A 19,451-nucleotide genomic window follows, 5' to 3' on the forward strand; every position below is an offset into this window, starting at 1 on the left:
CACATCGATACAGCAATCACGATCACACGCCGAATTGGTCTTTGTTGTCATAAAAATAACTTTGTGCCGCATCAACTAAATATATCGACAACAGAAAGCGACGACACATGGCCCTGAACAGGATAAACGGCTCGGAAGAGCTGTTTGTGGGAGGGTAAACCTTTCCTTTTGTCTCTCTCTCTCTCTCTCTCTCTCTCTCTGTGTGTGTGTGTGTGTGTGTATGTTTGGAATTCACAGACTGACGTTCTCGGCCTCGACAGCATCTTCGGCGTCACACGCCCCCGCGTCATCACCGAGCACAAAATCACCCACGTCCTCTCCGTCATCAAATACTCGCTCGACAGCCTCCAAAATGAAGCCTACCGATCTCTGCAGCACATGTCCATCGACATTGACGACATGGACGACCAGGATATCCTGGTGCATCTGCCCAAGATGGTGAGGTTTATCCAGCGGGGGTTATACGGACATGACTACACCGAGGAGAAGCAGCAACAACAACAAGAACAACAACAGCAACAACAAGAAGAAGAAGAAGCGGCAAAGGGAGCGGTGCTGGTTCACTGCGCCATGGGGAAATCCAGGTCTGTCACGGCCATAGTGGCGTATTTGTTATGGAAACATCCACATCGGTTTGGGCTTGGGAAGGGGGCGGTTGATGCCAAGGAGGCGGTCGCAAAGGCGGTGCAGTGGGTGAGGGGGACGCGGCCGATTGCTGAGCCGAACAAGGGGTTTATGGAGCAGTTGGAGCTGTGGGTTGAGATGGGGTGTCCGGCCGGGAGTGATGATGCGGTGGAGAAGGAGGTCAAGTATCAGAGGTGGTTGTATAAGAAGGAGGTGGAGACGGCCGCGGCGGTGGGGAGGGCGCCGGATTGGATCCGGTTTGAGGACGAGGAGGCTGAAAAGGAGCAACAGAAACAAGACGAAGAGGGAGGAGGGGGGGCGTTTGAATTGAGGTGTAAGAAGTGTCGGAGGAGGCTGGCGACGGAGCCGTTTGTTGTGCCGCATCAAGGCAGGGGGAATAAGGCCAAGGAGGACTGCCCGCACTACTTTGTGGAGGCCTTGTCATGGATGAGGGATACACTTGAGCTGGGGGAACTGGAAGGGAGGCTCAACTGCCCGCATCCAAAGTGCGGGTCATCAGTGGGGAGGTATTCCTGGAGGGGTTTCAAGTGCAGCTGCGGGGATTGGGTAGCCCCGGCCTTTTCCCTGCAGCAGAGCAAGGTTGACAAGGTCGCCGTGATGGGCGCAGGGAAGAATGGCACGGCCGGAGCGAACGAGATGGCGAGCCGGATGGCTGCGCTGGGAATACGGATGCCTCCGGGGCAGAGGGCAGAGAACCTTTGAGAATCTCCTCTGATCTAGTTACCTCCCACCAGGTCAAGGCACACCGCCAAGCACATCATCGCACCACAAAATCCGCAGTTCGGATGATCCGAGGGATATGTTGCAATTTTGGTAGTGCGAGACGGCATGCACGGGTGGCAGGTGAACAAACACACATGCACACAGACACACACACACACATTGTCCGACCCGTGGGTAAGTGCACCAGCTGAGTCTATTGTGACGGTAGACGATATCTGTTTCAGTAGACGAGCATTTGCCGTGGGGGGAACGAGGCACTGGTGTAACCGAGTTCATTGTGGAAGAGGGTGCAGTGGTGATGTGGAAGAAAGGGGTTGATATCATGTAGGGGGTTGCATTTGATGGTCTGTGTTGACCACCTTGCATGTGCTGTTTCCTCTGGTTCTTCTCACTCGGGATAGGAGCGGAGCGGCACTCCAGAAATATTGAACCAGCCTGTTTGAATTTCGCAGTATAGCCTTCACAGCCTTGGTTCTAGGCAGATGGCCAACTTTGCGGCTCTGCTGCTCATGATGGAGAGCCAAGCCTGGTTTGGTAAAGCAGGGTCATGGCATTTTCGTCATGGCGTCGTCACTTGTAAGCCGCTCGCATTGCATGATCATGGTCCCCTTGCTTCTTGTTGCTTGTCTGCTTCATCTCCAGAATCGAGTCAGCTCGTCGTATGTTTGCCTTATGCACACCACCGCTCACCACGCAACGGTCATCCGATCTCAGTCAGAATGGTTGCTGACGGAAAACAAGTGCTGGCTTCCCGCGCCGGGTAGGCGGGTTCACGGTTCAACATGTCAGCCCAGATCACGTTTCCTCCCGAGCATGTCGCCATTTTGATTGAGTGAACCTTACCGGTCCGAGGTTTCCACACCTGTTATCTCATATGCATGACAACTCGGATCTTTCTTGGTTTCTATGACGACTTCTTGTTCTTTTGGCTCCCGCCGATCACCCATCACCCATTCACCTCGGTACCCGTCCCACCCGTTCATCCTCTTTCATGATAATACCCTAGAACAAAAGGAAAAGGGGTGGGTGAGACTGATCATAGCCGTTGCGGTTTGAGGTGCGTGGGGAAGAAAAAAAAAAAAAAGGCCTGTCGTTGATACCACCTGATCATAATAGAAGATGACAAGTCACATTTTGGCAACGGAGATGCAAGATATTGTGTGATGTGAGAGGGGGAGGTGGGCAAAGAGCAAGGTTTGATGAAATCGATCGAGGGTAAGCGCTAGGCTGCTTCAAGACCAGAAGCCATGAACCAGCTGATGACCTGGGTTGCCGGCAGCAGTAGCAGCAGCAGAGATAATGTAAGAAGCAGATATTTCCATCCCTACAGGGTGGAATATATGTGATGTATGTACCTGCCTAGACAAGGAGTTTGGGTTCTAGAATTCATCAAGATCCCTGACCCTGACCTTTATCCCCCCCCGCCCCCCCTCCCTGCGCGCCCTTGGATAAAGTCGTTAGTTTTGGGGCTTTGTACCACCACACCATCACCACTTCCTCCCTCTTCATGCACAGTTCTTCAGTTTCACATATACCTAGAATCAGCCAAGAGACCGGCCCGGGATTTGTTTTGTTGAATGCGACGGCAACACACAATCAGCTTTCGGATAGATAGCTAGCACGGCACGAGATTAAACAAGAAGAAAAGATGTACATACGTTGGGATTTGGTGAGTAAGTACCAACCTACCTTGGGCCAGGGTCAGCGTAAGACGGTGGTTGTATAAGCCGTTTTATATGGGGCAAAAAGCACGCTAGGTAGCAGCCTCTCTCATCGATCAGTGAGGAAAATGAAGCTCCTCGGTCCGGGTTTCTGGTTAATAGGTTAGATGATCCCTTGAATATGCGCATTTTCGAGCTTCCTTACCACTGACCGAGTAACTCTCACAAGATGGCCTCTTGCTTTCCCCCCCCCCCCCCCCCTCCCCAAAAAAAAAAAAAAAAACCACTCCCCCAGATGCAGGTGAAGGTCGTCTTTCTTGGCGTAGGATTTCCAATACATGTCATGTTGTACTCCCACATCCACCCCCCGGTCCGTTTATCGCGGCGTCATGCCGTTGGTCCTGCACGCTGCACAAAATATATGGGAGGAAAAATGTCGCTTCTGCCTTCCTACTTGCTGCACTGAACGGAAGGATGTTCCGCTCCCGTGGTCCTCCATGCCTCAAACCTCCCGCCCCGTCGTCGATCGTACCCCCCGCCCTCCCCAGTTCGACGCAGCTTTGATCCTGTGCTTCTCTGACTAGGTAGGTAGATCAACAACCGTCTGACATGGCATTAATACCTAACCTACTAGTGATCTTCCTCCAGCTCGGGTATGCCTTGGGAGGGAACCATGTAGGAGCAATGCGACGATTTCATACCGTTTCAACCGACCAGTGATAACCACCTTCTTCCCACCCCAGTCTCCACCGTCCACAAGGCCCCGCGATCGTCCCAGGCAAGGTGACGGCACAGCCCGTTTAGCTAGCTCTTTTTTCTTTCTGTGGAACCGAATGCTACTGTCGTAGGATCTGTGGTGATGATGGAGGGGAGGAAGAAGAAGCAGGCCAACGGCGCAGCAGCAACTTGACTCAGCAAAGAGAAACCCCACGTCCAAGGAAACATGAAAAAGGCGGAGGGGCACGGCAAAGTATACTATTTGCATATAAGCAGGGGGAAAAGAAAAATCCAGAGAAGACTGGGGGATCGCCAACAGGGTTACCCAAAACTCGGCAGAAACCACCAATTCTCCCCAGGATGGCCCCCAACAAGAATGCCAGTCAGTCAGTGCCTGAACCTTTTCGTTCCTGTCTTTGTTGCTCTCGTCTCGGTCCCCAAGAGGCCTGCGAGAGAAGAACCTCGCATTCGGCCCCTACGCGATGGTGTAAAAAGGGCTGAACCGCTCGCACAAGTGCCATGGGACAGGGTATTCGGTGTATATGTATGTTGCGTGGTTGGTGGTTCGAGAAAAACGTCTCGATTTTATCCGTGTAACCCTAACCCATCAACTCTCTGCATGCTCCTCGCTGTTGGCACCCCCCCTACTCTCTACTCGCCCTGTGCAGCAAACCCTGGCATTCTTTTGCCTGCCCTATCCTGCCCTATCCTGCCCTACGAAGGAGGGCTGCATTAGCTCACACACCCCACCTGCTTGGATGGCTGCACGACCCCAAAAACGGTGTGCGGGATATGAGTTGCAGCAGCAACAACTGCCAACAACAGTTAGGCAAACGGTGGTGGCCTCTTTCTTTTGCTGCGCCGCAGGGCACTCGGTTCGGTAACCTTTTTCTTCTCTCAAAACCCCTGCTTGCCCCCCTCCTCTTTGCCGAGTGGGAATTGTTACCCTTCTGGGAACCACGTCTCTGAGTGGTCCAGGAGTGCGAACTTGAATCCATCATCCAGCACCGTTTTCTCCGTGCAACAGTGAACCAAGATTTGTGGTTGTGGTTGAGGTGGATATCGCCGGCCCTGAAGATACACAGACACCTACATGTGTAGGACGATGATCATCTCTTGCATATTCGCCGTCGGAGATTGCAGCGGACCAAGCAGCAATATCAAGGCAAGTTCTTGGGCACCGAAGGGAAATAGTTTGGATCGCGCAGTCTTTCTCGGTTCCGTTTGGCGATCTCGGCTTGCCTCTTCTTGAACAGCCGCTGTTGGAAAAAGGTGCTGCAGAGAACTTGGTCAGCACCCGGCCCTGTTTCGCCCAGAAAAGGTTCACGGAAGCAAAGCATGGAGGGAAACTGACGGTTTGAGTTCAAACACGCGAGGCTCTTCCTCCTCGGCTGGTGAAACTGATGTCTCCTCTTTTTTCTGCAAGACCGTTAGCACAGGCACACGACACGACACCGCCAGGGGGAGGAGGGAGGAGGAGGCGGGAGAGTCGGCGGATCTAACCGTTGCTGCCGCCTTGTCCTTGTCCTTGTCATCTGTCTTTTTGGTGTCATCCTTCTCGTCCTTGTCGTCCTTGTCCTCCTTGTCCTCCTTTTTCGCTGCCTTTTCCTTCTTCTTCTGTTTCTCTTCGTACTCCTTCTTCACCCGCTCAATTTCGTCTTCCAGCTCCTTCTTCTTGCGCGCTTCGATGGCGGCATGGTCGATCTTGGGGGTGCAGAAGCCTGTGTCTTTGAGATGAGAAGGACAGACGTAGAACCAGTCTTTGCTGTCCGATGTGATCAGGACACTGGAGCTGGGCTTGTAGCAAATCTCGCATGACTTAGCCGAGGTCTCGGCAACCTTGCGGTGTGTGTACTCGTTTGGAAACGCCATCTTCGGGCATTCGAGACAGAGAGAGAGAGAGAGAGAGAGAGAGAAAGAGAAAGTTGTTTGTTGATGTCGTGATTCCAAATAATGCTGAGCTGTCGGCGCGACAAGCCCCCAGGCAAGGCGGCCGCGGGGTAGCTCCATCCAGCCTAAGCGTTAAAAACACCGTGTTTACACAGCACGCGGCACTGTGTTCTCGAAATGTTGTCTGCCCCTGACCAGACGGAGGTCTTCATGAGAGATTGTCTATGTTTTTGTATGGACTCGGGTCTATCTTCATGAAACAAACGAATCTCAGGGCCAGCCAAGTATCCAACCATTAATCCTCATCCATGCCCTCCCCATCCAAGTCATTCTCATCATCATCATCATCCTCGCCGCCTTCTGCATCTTCATCATCGTCTTCCTCTTCACTCGATGTCCCACTTCCTTCGCTTTCACCCTCACTCCCAGGATTATAATCCTCTTCGTCTTCATCTTCTTCATCCTGTAACCGCTGCTCTGCCTCCCACTGTGCCTTTTCCAGCTCTGTCATGCCCGCTGTCTGCGCATTCTCCGCCTCCCCTTTCCCGGTTCCATCAGCATCATCCTCCCCACCAGTGGTTTTATTATTCTCGGCCAGCTCCCTCTTGGCCTTGCGCTTTTCAGCCATGCTCTTATCCGCCAGACCGTGCCGTTGCACGTAATTAGCATTGATCCCCTCAAAGTCCTCTTTGTCCAGCATGCCAAACTCAATCTCCTTCTCCACATTGCCCGACTCGTCTACGTCGAGCTCAACCACAAGGTTGAACGTCCTCGCCAGCACCGAAGTGAAGCTCAACGCCACGATCCTATCCAGTGGCAAGAACACGATCGGCTTCTTGAACCCCCACAGTATCCCCGTCGGCAAGAAGAACAGGTACCCATCTTTGCTCCCCCTGAAGGCCTTGACGTGCACCGCCTTTTCCGTGGGGCGATGGGCTTGCCTTGTTACCGAGTGGAAAAGTTTTGGGTCCGACGCAACAATGCTGCAAGAGTGGTTCCCTGCGGATTTGAGAGAAGTTGCCAGCGCCCAGTGGAACAGTGTACTGTAACTGTCCGACACGGCTTCTGCCGTCTTGGCGGAGGCGCCCCCGATCGAGCCTGGCTTTGGAGCTGCCCCGGGGACAGTGAAGACGAACGGTTCGAGAGCGGTTGGACTCGTCGGCGCAGCACCCGCGGCGGGTTTGGCCGTTCGAGTAGGAAGGTAGCTGTTGCGGGGGAGGACGACGTAGTTGTGTTGAACTGTAGACTTTTCGGGGACTGGGAGATAGAAGATGTGCTCTGTACGGCGGTGAAAATCACAAAAATCAGTAATTGCCCAGCAAAGACAGACCGAGGACAGAGAACGCAACGTACCAATCTCCTTCCATGGGTACACGATCCCCTGCACAGGCGTAGAGCTGCCGGACACCCTTGCGTACAAAAAGTTCTTGGTGAAGCACACATCGTACTTTTTGCGCTGTGGCGCCGATGCGGAAATATCCCTGACCTCGAGCAGCACCTGTTCTGAGGTAGCTGCGTCAAGACTTACACCTCCTCCCGCCGTACTCCCGTTCGACTGTGTCTGTTGCGACGGCTGTACTTGTGCGATATCGACCCGTCTTCGTTTGGCGGCCGGGCCGTCGTCGTCTTGTGTAGAGCCATGGTCGGAGGCCGTGGCAATGCGCTCGTATACAAAGCTGGCGATCTCGTTGAACAGTCCGACACGCGCTGGAGTGTCTGGTGTTTTGCTCGTCAGTATTCTCCCTGGGCCGACATCACGGGGTGCACGACATGGCATACCAGCGGCTTCCTGGATGCCCGCGAGGATGTCTGGTCGCGTTTGGAAGACTGATTGGAGAGTCTCAACATTGAGCTTTGCCGGCATGGCGGGCAATTGGTAGTGTTTCGAGATGTGGAAGATGTCGAATTACATGTGGTTGACTATGTGTGTTTGGAAAATGGTTGCCAGGTTGCCAGGTTGCCTTATCGTGCGTTTGGAGTCTCGAGTTTTCGTGTCTTGGACGCGTTAATTGACTTGGTTCTGCCATAATTTAGGCGCCAACATCATGTGACGTCAGTTACAAGTCCCCTAACCCTCTTTCTTTTCCATAGCCAAAACAGAAAACAACATGTCACAGCCGTGCTTGGGATTGTCCAAGGTACCTATCAATTGTTCCGGGACAAAGTACTTTTCTCTATTTTGACTCTTTAACTCTATCTTACTCTCCCCCTTCCTGTGATTAAACTCAACCCTGGTTACTGACCTTGCACAGCACCACCAACCACCGTCACTTTTTCCTTGCCATTTCCAGGATCAATCACCAATGTCTCCTTCGGCCCCGTGCTGACTGTCATCGCCGGCTTCATGGCCGCCGCATCTGTCGGGGAGGACCGGTCGACTCTTCCCTTCTTCCCGCGCCGTCTCAAAGTCGGGCTTACTGTTGGGATACCGCCCTGACCCAAGACAGGTTTTCCCGTCACATGCACTTTCTTGTCCTCGTCCGTCCACGTCTCGAAATCAAGCGATGTCCAATCCTCAGTGCCAATTGTCGGCATTGATTCCATGGAAATGGGAGTGGTGGTCCAATCCCAGTCTGTGCCGGTCAAGTCGGACTCGATGCTGACTAGGGAGGTGGAGAGGCTGTCCGTCCAGGACCAAGAATCATCCGTCGTCCAAGACCACGAATCATCTGTGGTGGTGGAGCTTTCCCAGGAGATATCTGAGGTGCTGCTGGCGGTGTCCCAAATCATGGTGGTGGTGGTTCCCCAAGGTTCCTCGGTCCAGGGGTCGTAGCTGCTGGTGGAAGTGGGGACGGCCGAGTAGGCGCCAGTAGAGTACGAGGTGCATTTCGAGGCTGAATACGAGGAAGAAGAGCTCGAGGCTGGTGTCATCACCCAGCTTTCTGAGGAGGTCGAGGAGAGCTCCCCATGTTTCGAGTCGTCGTCGGCCGAAGAGGGCGCGTCGGACCCCTCTTCACAATCGCCGTGAAACTGGCCGATGCCATGGGTCGATATGATGTTGGTGCCACAGTTTTGGTATTGAGCAAAGTAGATTTTGTGCTCCTTCTGTCGGAAAAGAGCTTTGAGCTGCGTCAGAGGTTGTCAAGTCTCGGATGGAATGAGGCAGACGTACCGTATACCGACCGCAGGAACGTATCTCCAAGAATGTAAAACTGATCCCAGGAAGGGACAACGCCCAGGAGACAGAGGGTTTCCTCGTTGTCACCAAACACACCTGGTTCAAGCTGGAAAATAAAGTCTCTGTAGGGCACACGGATGGTTTGGTTCCCAAAGCCGAAATCAACGCTCCCCTCGGCATGGAGGTGGGAACAATCGACAATGGTACCGTATGTTGCATTGTCCACGGCGTCTGGGAAGAACCTTTTGATGTTTTCGAATACATGGTTTGGCACGTAAGTGAGGGTGGTGCCTGTATCGGGGAGAAAGCGTTCTTCGAAGCTGTGTTCGGTCACAGGCATGGACAGGCACGATCCGGGTTGGGTGACGCCGATGTAGGTGAGGTTGATCCAGTACCGGTAGTAACCATCCTCTTCCTGGTTGAGCTGGCTTGCCATGTCAACGCCGTGGAGGGGCCCTCTGAATTTGGCCATGTCGACACCACCAAAGACAATCTCGCCTAGAGTGACACAATCGAACTGTTAGAATGCCGGCAACGAAAGACATGTGATGATGAAATGAGAAACCTACCATTTTCATCATCTACGCTTCCAAGCGAGAAGCTGAAATCCTTGTCTCGAATCAGATTCTGTGAATACATGGCATCGATTATGCCGCTGTAGTTTTGGTTGTATCCCTCTCCATATGCCACTCCAAAAATGCCCGAGATCATGCCCGACGACCACGTCGCCACTCCAAACTGAACCGGCTGCCTGAGCGAGAACATTTCGTCGTCATAGTACTCGGATGGATCTGTCTGGCTCGTCAGTGCCTGTGATGGCGGACAGTGAAAAACGACCGGCTGGATGAGGTCTCGCTCACCGTTGAAGCTGATGGCATCCTTGTAGAATTCAATGTGCGTTTCCCCGCTGCCGTACGTGATGTACTTGGATGGAAAGGTCCTGTTCATGCTGATCACAGTTTCCGACTGCTGTGGCAGATACATGCCCAGTGACCGGCAGAGCTTCTCGTAGGACGGATTCCAGCCAACCATGGTGCAGTGTGGACTGACCCATGTTTCGGAAGAGCCAGTATCGAAGTCGAGGGTCACGGCCTGAGCAGGCTCTCCAATCCACACTGCCTTGCTTGTTAGCATGTGCCATATCCTCTCACGAAGGCCGGACTCACTCTTGATGCCATAGGCCATCTCCTTGAATATGCTGGTCAGGTTGGCCTGGGCAAGTGTAGCTGCAGGCGGGGCGGAGGATGTTGTGCTTGTGCTGTAGTAGTCGGAGGTATATTGCGCCGGAAGGCGCTGTGCATGAGGGAACCCACGGCTTGATCTGGACTGCTGTTGACTGGGGCTTCGTTTTCTCATCGGCAAGCGAACAATGCCATTTTCGGCATCCTTGGAACGTCTAGCTCCAGACGCCGGGTCCGCCTTTGCAGCAGCGGTTGATGTTGCGGACACGAGAAGGCACAGCAGGATGCTCCAGCCTTGGGGGAAGTGCATGATGAGAGGGGAGACGCACAGAATGTGCGCGACAGCTGCAGAGAAGCAGGTGAATGGAGAAGCTGCTGTACTGGCAGGATGTTGTGTTCCGTGGTGAGGAGCAATGGCTGCCAGTCAAGTGCCATGATCTATCATATATATGTAACAGCCGTCAGGACTCAGAAGGCACCTGAACAAGTTTGATCATCTCGATCTTGACCTACCCGACGCTAGATTGGGCGCGGCTTGCACGTTTCAACCAAAAGGGTTGTGTAGCTTCAGCTTCAGCACAGCATCTAGGTATCGGTATCACCATGCTGCCGACAAGTTCCGTGGGGAACCCGAGAGGTGCTTGTGTTAGTAACGGCCCAACAGACGATCGAAACTGTCATAGCAATCAGCCCACTTGCCGTCTGGGAGACTGCAGCCACAGGATCTGTGACTCGAGGCTCGGTGGTGACAAGTCAAACAATGACGCTGTCGTGATAGTCAAGCTACCCGCAGATCCCCTTGGCAGCACGCAATCGGCCGTTTGGTATTGAAATAGAGGAGATGAGCCAAGCACCTATTTTGCAAGCGGCAACCGACTCAATGCCAACCCAGCATGTTGCTTCACGTGCTTGATGACCATGTTAGGTATGAGCTCAGCACGGAACTCTTGTATGCCTAGGACGAGTGTTAGTGCGGGGGTCAATCTCTGTTTTTGTTGTTCATTGCAATACTACCCTGGTGTATGCCACATAACAAGGCATTGAGCAAATGCTCATGAGGTGCGCCTTGACCCAGTTGGGTCTATTCAAACAGGTAACGGCGGTTGTTGGTCCGCCTAGACTATTATGGATTGTTTAGGTATCCCGTCCGTCCGCAGAGCCAAGTGCCAGCCAAGTCGAGACATAGTTGTATTTCTAGGAACACAAGACCTTGTCATGAACAGGACACCCGATATAGAAGGGTACAAGCGAGACCATCCACTCAGCGCTGGCTGAGCACCCTACTTATAGCTTTTAGTTCATATTTTCGTACGGTGCTCAAATCAACAAGCTTGGGTTGATCATCCACGCGCCGCTGATAAAGGTCCATGCGTAAACCACGAACAGGGAACTGTTTTTGTTCAGTCAACATGATAAGCAAGAGCTTCTTATATAAAATGAAATTGACATTTACCGGTGGTGAGATATGAAGTGTATGTGAATAGCTAGTGCCGCCAGTCATGATTACTGGCAATTCGAACGCCGTACCCCGTATCCATTACTTCAGGATCATATTTGCCTCAATAAAGCTGCTGGATGTTCTGAGCTCGTTGAATATCTCCCGAAGTCAACTGGCATCTGAAGTCGCTGTGAATCCACGCGTAGGTGCATGAATCAGAAGGCTCGAAACATGCTGAAGGAAAGTGACTATCGTGAGGGCGACAAATAAGATCTGGGCTGGGAGTAATAGATGAGAGTCGGTTTCGAGTATAAATATCAGACAAGTATCCCCTTATGATATGATTTCGACACCTCTCAAGTCAGTCAATGCCTGTATCGGTCCTACAACGCCACTTGCGACGACAAGGCTGCGGCTCAAGTCTCATGGTGGAGGACTGTCTAGGCAGCTTTCGCAGTTGTCGGGACTGAAAAAGCGGTTGGTCAGCGGTCTGTCAACATGAGATGACCGGCTGAGAGCTCCTGGCATGAGTGTCAAGAACGACCATCTTCACGACCCCACGGCTTTGCATCTGCAGCTTCCCGTGCGACAAATGCAAACATTCAGCTGTGACGTCATGATAGGACGAGCTCAATATCGCGACGAATGCAATGGGGAGGAGCAAAGTGGATGAGAGGCCGCCGTCCCCGTTAACCCCTTTTCCTGTCGGAGCTGGATGCCGAGCAACATGAGTAGGTGTCGCAACTGAGATTCCGTGATTTTCAAACGAAGACGACATGGTGACATGATGGCTAGCCGCGCGGGAGAAATGACCAAACATTTCCAGTAACTCGCGTAATCAATGTTTGGGAATGTCTGGATACCTAGAGATGAGGTCGTGTCCAGGCCGCAGCGGGCTCCTTGTTGGGCACCTTGAGGGTTGAGTCGGAACTCGGAACTCCACAAAACGTCCAGAACCCACAGAATCCACAGAACTGCATCACCTCCCGCCAACTCCCGCCCAGCCCGCAGCCCAGACGACGTAGCGTAACCCTCGCGCCGGCGCCATTGGATATCTGAAGCTCAACTGCGTTTCTTCCAACAGCCATGGCGCCACTCTGCTTGCGTGGTCTCTCGCCTGCGTCTCTTCAGTGCCCTCTTGGCCACCCCCCTCTTATGCGGCCCAAGAGATGGATATCTTAGACAAGCGCTTGCCATCTCTCCAGACAATGAAACTATGAACCCCTCCGCCAAGCAATTTGTTGTCTGCTCCACAATGTCATCTCGCCCCTCCTCCGCCATCCCCCCCTTTACCCCCTCGCCAAGGGCATCGATTCATCGCGTGATTTCCATTTCTCTCCAAACAACACCCGCCTGCAATAATGGAAGGTGGAGGTTAACCAGCTGAGGCCTCCGCAGCGAGCAAGAACAAGACACGGGTCTCGTTCGGATATGCGGCACATACCGCTGAATGGAGCCCCGGTGGGGATGACCCCCCCCCCCCTCTCTTGGGTCAGGTAGGGTAGTTAGGAAACAAGCATAAATACCTTCCCGCTCTTGCCACTCTTCCAGAACTTCCATCTCAACATCTCTAACCTCCAAACCAACTCACCAAGTCAACATTCTTCACCAACATAACAAGCACACATCAGACACCATGTCTTTCCATCTCTCTGCCCAGGACATCCGCGTCGATGACGGCCACATCCTCCGTGCCCGTCTCGACAACGGCGAGGGCGAGTGGGTTGACGCTGAGCTCGACCTCAACACCGTCCTTGGCAACAACGACGGTAGGTCCCATCCTGTCTCCCGGCCATGTAACTTGCCTTTTATCAGTTGCTGACGGTTTGTCTCCGTAGGCCTCTTTGAGTGGGAGGGTGGTGACTTCGCCGCCAGCGCCGAGGGTATCACCTTCCAGTTGGAGGGTGACGAGAACGTTCCCATTCTCCGTGCCGGTCTCACCAACATGAACGGCGATGTCAACTGGCATGACGTCAACCTTGCCGAGCGCATCACCAACAACGGCGGCCAGTTCGAGCTCCGTAAGTTACTGCTTTGCTCTCTGCTCGCTCCAGGTCGACCATCCTGCTAACCAATGATGTTCTGGACAGAGTAAGCGCGAGAGTCGTGTGACAGATGGACTTTCACTAGGATGGCGTAGGGACATGGGATACATGATGGACTCATGGAGAACCGAGATCTTGAGTAGTGTTAGCCACGCGCAATCAAACAAGTAAAATTCCAAACTTGGGGTGATCCTTTGTGGTGTTGTTTGGTACTGGGTTTGATTGTGATAAGGTATCTGACTTCTGTAAACATCTCTTGACGGGTTTTGTAGTCCCCGAGTCCAAGACTTTGAATACAAGTTGCCGTACCCACCCAGGAAAGGTTTCAGGTGGTATTGTAGATGCAGGTCCTCATTCTTACATCCCGTTCTTCCTCGGGCTCCAAACTCAACCCTTGGTGAACTCCCTCGACAGCTCAATGGCCATCTTGATGATCATCCCATTGCTCTCCCGAACCTTGATCAACATGTCGTAGAACAAGGCGTGAACCCCCTCGGGCGTGCCCGTGATTCTGACTTTGTGGGCGGCACGAACCTCGAGAAACTCCCTCTCCTCGCTGATCGACAGCCAGGAAGACCCAATCGCCTCGTCGGTGATCAAGGGTCTGGCCCAGGCAAGCCCGCGCTTCCGCATCTCCTCCCTCTTGGCTTGATTCTCCATCGGGCGACAGATCTCGTAGTAGACCTCGATGACGGGGGAGTCATGGGCGACGGCGACCACCATGAGGTTCAGCTGGAGCCCCTCGAAACCGCTGTAATCCTGGACGTCGGGGGTGTTGATCGTGAGGACTTTGGCGAGGTAGTTGTAGACTGTGCCGGCGGGCTTGTAGGGGTTGGGGTACATCTTGACGATCCAGTCGTAGGCATCGGGGGCGAACTGGGTCTTGGGATCGTGGTGGATCCTGAGCATTTTGGTCGCACCTGTCAGGTCGCTGGTGTGGAGATAATTCTCGACGCGGGGCTTGTCGTTGGCCCAGTCGGAGGCGCGGTAGGCTTTGGAGAGGTTGAAGGGAGGGGGCTGGGAGTGGTTGTGACTGGTGTTGACACAACGATAATCGACTGGGAGGGAAGAGAACGAGGGTTAGCTGAGTTCTTGAGGGAAAGGTAGAGGAGAATGAGTACCTATCTCGCAAGGGGTCAACAACGACTTACTGCTGACATTCTCGTGGCAACCCATGATGATCGACTTGGGGATGGTGATCGACTTGAGAGAGTGAGGAAGAGTAATAGCTTGATCGCTCGGGAGAAAAAGCAGACTTCTGCAAGTAAGAAAGGAGTCTGCGCGGAACAAGGGGAAAGGTCTGATCAAGAAGACCGATTTGGCGGTTGCTCTCTATTTCACCAGTGTCAAGCAAGAACTGTAGTGGCAGGGGAAAGCTAGGATTGGTCCAAACTCCTAGCAGGGCACAAACGCTGCCTAGATTGCGAGGGTAGGTAGGTAACTGTCGGGGTCATGCCACCCTTAGGAGTCGTAGAATGCACCAAGTATATCGTTGGCAATAGAACTTTGTTGTCTGCTATTTGAATTTCTCGTTCCTCGAAAATCATATGACATCAAGTGCGATGGCAAGGCAAGCAACGAAATGAGCTCGGGGCCAACAAACCTGAAGCGGGCCTGCTTTGGATGATTTGCCTGAATCTGTGTAGACAAAAGGGGCTTCTTGCCCAGCTAGCGTTTGAAGCTGTACACTCCAGTACCTCTCCGGCAATTCTAGACCTCCATTGACACCTCCTTGCTTGATCGAGACCCCAGGGCTGGAAGATGGGCATTCGACATCCGGCCCAACCACTGCCTCCACAACCTGGCGTCCGCTACCATGCGCACCCTTTGGAATAGAAACAAGCTCCACCACCCGCGTTCCAGAAGGGATCACCATTCGCAGTCTCCCTCGGCAGAGATGCGGGTTGCGCCTCTCAAATTTCCTTGCGGTGATCATAGTACATTTTGTATTCCTCGCAAACAGGGCTGTTCTCGCCACGGGCCTGTGTTCTGCATTCAAAGGAGAAACCAGCGCTTCGCAGCTCTCGAAAAAATGTCTTGCTGTCACCTTCCTTCTCATTCTGAGTTCAAAACGTCAGCCCTGAGCGCAGCCAAACCGAAGAAAACCATCGTAGACTTACAAGGACGGGCGAACGCATTCCAAACTTCGTAGCAGAGACCGCTGTAGGTCACCGTCTTGGGTTCCCGCTGGAAAAAGATTGAGTAAAAGTAGTCGAAGGCGACTTTGGTGCTCTCGACGAACTCTTTTGTTGGACTGGTCGGGCTCCAGTGTCCCATTCAGAATGGCGCCGAGAAAGAGCCTGGCCATCGACTCGAGCGCTGTGGTGCTGATGTGTGGGCTCACATCTCTCCACCATTGGTGTCGTCTGAGCACGCGGGTTTGAGGGCCTGACAAGCAGATAAGAGAGCAAGGAGATCTGTTTCGAGGATCGGATGCATCTTGGCGACTCTTTGTTGTTGTCGAAATAGCGAAGGTACAAAGTGATACATCAAGAAATTATGACACGGAGCCTTGAGAACGAAAAAAACTTGGAAGTGGAATTACAGTGACTCACGACATTCGCAGTCGTGATGATTGGGTGGTGGTTGAAAACATCAAGCCAAGGCGGGCAGGGAAGGTTATTGACTTGCAGCCCTGTAGGTGGGCAAGCTGCACAATTTTCTCCTGTCACTATCTTATCAAGAGCTCTCAGCTGCCGATAGACCTGTCCCCGGTAGTTGTCCGCGACCCAAGCTTCTGTTAAGACGCTTGGTATGATACTTTCATATGGACTTCCAATTAGACACCAATGATGTTCAGTTGAATACTTCGGAAACAGAGGTTTGAGGATGGTTGGACTGGCTTGATTCTCTACCCCTCTGGCTATCTAAACACAATTCCCAGGTGATCATTGATCTTTTCGGTATGTGACAGCTCAGGATCACCTCCACTTTGTGCCTTACAATTCAGCTACAGGCCGCCATGCAAATCCATACCAGATATCGATGTAGTATTCCGCATCTTGTACATGTCCAACAATGCCTAAGGATGGCAGATCTTGATCTCGGCCCTGATGACCGAGCCATCCTTGGCAGCAATCCTTGCAGTGAAACTGTCTCCCACCTCCCGGTGCTCCTCAACTGCCATCTCGAACTCTGCCAGGTAAAGTCGCTTGCCGTTGTGGTTTGCCTTTGAACCAACAGGTGGTGTACATGCCCGCTTATCGGGAGGGGGATCGTCGAGCATCGAAGTGTCAGGCGCCAGTCTCTTTTTCCCGGTAGCGGGAGCCTGAGAGATGGGAGCCGTGAAGGGATTGGGCATTGACGTTTTACTCTCAAGACCTTGGCGTCATTCATAGTACATTTTGTACTCCTCGGACCATCCTGTTCTGTCCAGCTTGAACGCGCCCTCTACAGCCAGATCCCCGAATGAAATGGGGAGCTTAGCGCCCGCCTAGACGAATGTTAACCGGATTGCTCACGAAGGCTACGGTGCAACAAAGATGACATACACTCCCGGTAGATGACCTTCCAGACCTCCCAGTAAAACCGTTCATATGAAAGTCTGTCTGGTACGGTCGGAGTAGGCTTGGTATTGTAGAGAGCTCGTCGCATACGGTCTTGGCGGCTACAGTGTAGAGCCGAAGCTGCTGCTGTGGATCAAGTCCAAACCTATGAACGGTTGTTTGAAAAGCAGATGTCAATAGGTGATTTGTTATTGGTGGTGTGCCTTTCTTCTTGTCTAGTCCCCAAAGCAGACGACGGTCGTCCGTTTGAAATTGCTCCTTCCTCGGCATCACTTGAGAACTGTTCCCCGTTGAGAGCCTGGGCTGCTCCAGAAATTCATTTGATTGATCCCAGCGCAAATGGCAGCCCACCAAACTCACAAATACGACTATCTTTTACGCGTTCTCATTTCAGACGATATCTCTTACTGAAAACTACTGAGCATGTGTCTCAGGCTACCTAGAGTCAGCCCCATGCTACATCGATATCAGACGAAGCGGTGTGCGATGTCGCCATTAGTTACATTGGCACTGCTTGTTTTCCCTTTACCTGTTTGAACATCTCGTGATAGCGGGGCTCTAGGTCTAACGAGGGCTAGCTGTCCGTCATAACCCCAGCCATGGTTTCATCACCGCAACCTGACGCTGACGGACATCGGTGGGGCTTCTGATAGCAGCATTGATAAGGCTGTACCTCACGGAGTTTCTGGAAAGAAGGTATCATCCCATCATGAAGACACACTAGCTATCAGCAAATTCTGGAAGTAACTAACCAGGGATGCCTCCCTGTTTTTTCACGATGCTTACATGCAGCAACCGCATGCACATGGCGATTTTACCATGCCCGGCCTTTCAAGGGGGGTACGGACACCTTATAAGAGCCCTCGCTCTCCCTCGTTCCTGGTGAAAGTAGTACTTCTTCGGCATCTTGCTATTGGGACGCCAAAGAATTCAAGTTTACCAAGTCCAACATTATAATGGGCCAGCTTAGCGCCTCTACTGTGAGCTCGGGGTTGAGGTCACACGACAAACGGTCTCGCCATGACGTCTCAGACAGGTATTGGTGGTACGTCAGGGCCACGCCAAATTCCACGTTCTGTGCCTACTGAGCTGTCGTATGTGTTGGCTAACTAGCAAAAGGTCCAGGAATATTGGTTCCCATCTCATGCTGCTACTCACCAAAGCGGGATACACCCTCGATGCTCAAGCTGAGGCATTGTCTTTTCTCTACCACATCGTCGCCCCTCGCCTTGGCCCGAAACCAACATCGCCAATGCCAAAGTGGCAAAGCTTTATGACTGACGACTTCACCCCATTAGAGTACAGCTGGAAGTGGGGACGAGGAGACAACCCGCCAGAGATCCGATACAGCATCGAGGCTATCCCACCTATTACAAACAACCCATCTGACCCTTTAAATCAAGCAGCGACCTACGCCCTCCTATCACAGCTCCAGTCAATGACACCCGAGCTCGACCTCTCTCTGTTCCACCATTTTGTCACATGCTTTTTTGGCCCCCAAAGCCCTGTCCTGACCTCTACAAAAGCCACGCACCAGCAATCGTCTCTCTTTCTAGCCTTCGAACTGTCACGGAAAACTAGCCAAGATTCAACCAAGTGCTATTTTGTCCCTGTATCAACCCCGTCGAACAGCGCAGCCGAGCAAATTTCTTCGGCGATCAGGTCCTCCAGTTACCACTCCCATCTCCCCGCCATCGATGAACTCGAACAATTCTTTCGGCAAGACCAAGACGGCCGAACCATCAAGCCAATCATGCTTGGCATCGACTGTGTCGACGCCTCCGAATCCCGTCTCAAGATCTATGCTCGGTCCACGAGGACTTCGTTCGAGTTTGTGAGGCGAGTCATGTCCCTCGGGGGCCGACGCCGGGGAATGGAGAAGGAAGAGGGGCAATTGAAAGAGCTTTGGTGCCGGGTCTTGGGCCTGCCAAAAGATATGAACACGGAGGAAGAGTTGCCTTTTCGTGATCACCCTACCGCCGGTACCCTCTTCTATTTTGATGTTGGGCCAAAGGAAGCGGTGCCAAATGTGAAAGTTTATATACCCGTGAGGCACTACTCAAAGAGCGATCGGCAGATTGTGAGTGGACTGGCCAGCTTCATGGAGAAAAATGGGAGCAGAAGGTTCGTGGACTGTTACAAGGAGGTGATAGAGGGACTAGCTACCGAAGAGGGGATCGATGTAGGGACGGGAGTGCACACGTATGTTACTGCGGCGTATAAAAAGGGTGGGCTGGCTGTCACAAGTTACTTTAACCCACAGATGTATCACAGGGCAAGGTGGGCTTGATGTCAGCCTGGTTAATACCTCGTTATTCGAGCTTTTTGTTTTTTTTTGTTCTTCACCTTTTCTCAGGCATAGACTTCGCAGAGCAAGGTTTAATAGGAGGATAGAGTTATCCTTTCAAAAAATCTGAGACAGACGGCAATCAGACATGGCCCCTTATAGGTACTTTTTTTTTTTTTTTTTTCAATATTCCAGCCCAAGTTCTGTTGTCTTCGACCAACAGCCTGCTCATCTAACTCC

The 19,451-nt window shown here is 52.6% G+C and overlaps 7 protein-coding genes across 7 annotated transcripts; 3 read left to right on the forward strand and 4 right to left on the reverse strand.

Moving 5' to 3' along the window:
• Nucleotides 1-107: 107 nt before the first annotated feature.
• On the forward strand, nucleotides 108-1,347 carry YVH1 (tyrosine protein phosphatase yvh1; the record flags this gene model as incomplete). Its single annotated transcript, XM_062890666.1, has 2 exons — nucleotides 108-146; nucleotides 238-1,347. The coding sequence occupies 2 exons, from the start codon at nucleotides 108-110 to the stop codon at nucleotides 1,345-1,347; spliced, it is 1,149 nt and encodes a 382-aa protein (XP_062741499.1).
• Nucleotides 1,348-3,900: 2,553 nt separating this feature from the next.
• Nucleotides 3,901-5,756, reverse strand: QC762_502390 (uncharacterized protein; the record flags this gene model as incomplete). Its single annotated transcript, XM_062890665.1, has 2 exons — nucleotides 3,901-5,021; nucleotides 5,101-5,756. 2 exons carry the CDS (start codon nucleotides 5,754-5,756, stop codon nucleotides 4,907-4,909), a joined length of 771 nt encoding a protein of 256 aa, XP_062741500.1. The 3' UTR covers nucleotides 3,901-4,906.
• Nucleotides 5,757-5,931: 175 nt separating this feature from the next.
• QC762_502380 (uncharacterized protein) lies at nucleotides 5,932-7,500 on the reverse strand (the record flags this gene model as incomplete). Its single annotated transcript, XM_062890664.1, has 3 exons — nucleotides 5,932-6,914; nucleotides 6,990-7,352; nucleotides 7,416-7,500. 3 exons carry the CDS (start codon nucleotides 7,498-7,500, stop codon nucleotides 5,932-5,934), a joined length of 1,431 nt encoding a protein of 476 aa, XP_062741501.1.
• A 371-nt stretch (nucleotides 7,501-7,871) lies between these two features.
• Nucleotides 7,872-11,866, reverse strand: QC762_502370 (uncharacterized protein; the record flags this gene model as incomplete). The annotated part of the gene is made up of 4 exons (XM_062890663.1): nucleotides 9,921-11,866; nucleotides 9,324-9,869; nucleotides 8,749-9,252; nucleotides 7,872-8,695 (listed from the first exon to the last, which is right to left on the reverse strand). The coding sequence occupies exons 1-4, from the start codon at nucleotides 10,243-10,245 to the stop codon at nucleotides 7,872-7,874; spliced, it is 2,199 nt and encodes a 732-aa protein (XP_062741502.1). The 5' UTR covers nucleotides 10,246-11,866.
• On the forward strand, nucleotides 11,764-13,643 carry QC762_502360 (uncharacterized protein). The gene is made up of 3 exons (XM_062890662.1): nucleotides 11,764-13,142; nucleotides 13,212-13,394; nucleotides 13,464-13,643. The coding sequence occupies exons 1-3, from the start codon at nucleotides 13,010-13,012 to the stop codon at nucleotides 13,466-13,468; spliced, it is 321 nt and encodes a 106-aa protein (XP_062741503.1). The 5' UTR covers nucleotides 11,764-13,009; the 3' UTR covers nucleotides 13,469-13,643.
• A 162-nt stretch (nucleotides 13,644-13,805) lies between these two features.
• Nucleotides 13,806-14,594, reverse strand: QC762_502355 (uncharacterized protein; the record flags this gene model as incomplete). The annotated part of the gene is made up of 2 exons (XM_062890661.1): nucleotides 13,806-14,476; nucleotides 14,570-14,594. The coding sequence occupies 2 exons, from the start codon at nucleotides 14,592-14,594 to the stop codon at nucleotides 13,806-13,808; spliced, it is 696 nt and encodes a 231-aa protein (XP_062741504.1).
• Nucleotides 14,595-17,880: 3,286 nt separating this feature from the next.
• Nucleotides 17,881-19,214, forward strand: QC762_502350 (uncharacterized protein; the record flags this gene model as incomplete). The annotated part of the gene is made up of 2 exons (XM_062890660.1): nucleotides 17,881-17,969; nucleotides 18,044-19,214. 2 exons carry the CDS (start codon nucleotides 17,881-17,883, stop codon nucleotides 19,212-19,214), a joined length of 1,260 nt encoding a protein of 419 aa, XP_062741505.1.
• Between the last annotated feature and the right edge of the window lie 237 nt (nucleotides 19,215-19,451).

Source organism: Podospora pseudocomata, chromosome 5, assembly GCF_035222375.1.
Source record: "Podospora pseudocomata strain CBS 415.72m chromosome 5, whole genome shotgun sequence".
NCBI classification, from domain to species: Eukaryota; Fungi; Ascomycota; class Sordariomycetes; order Sordariales; family Podosporaceae; genus Podospora; species Podospora pseudocomata.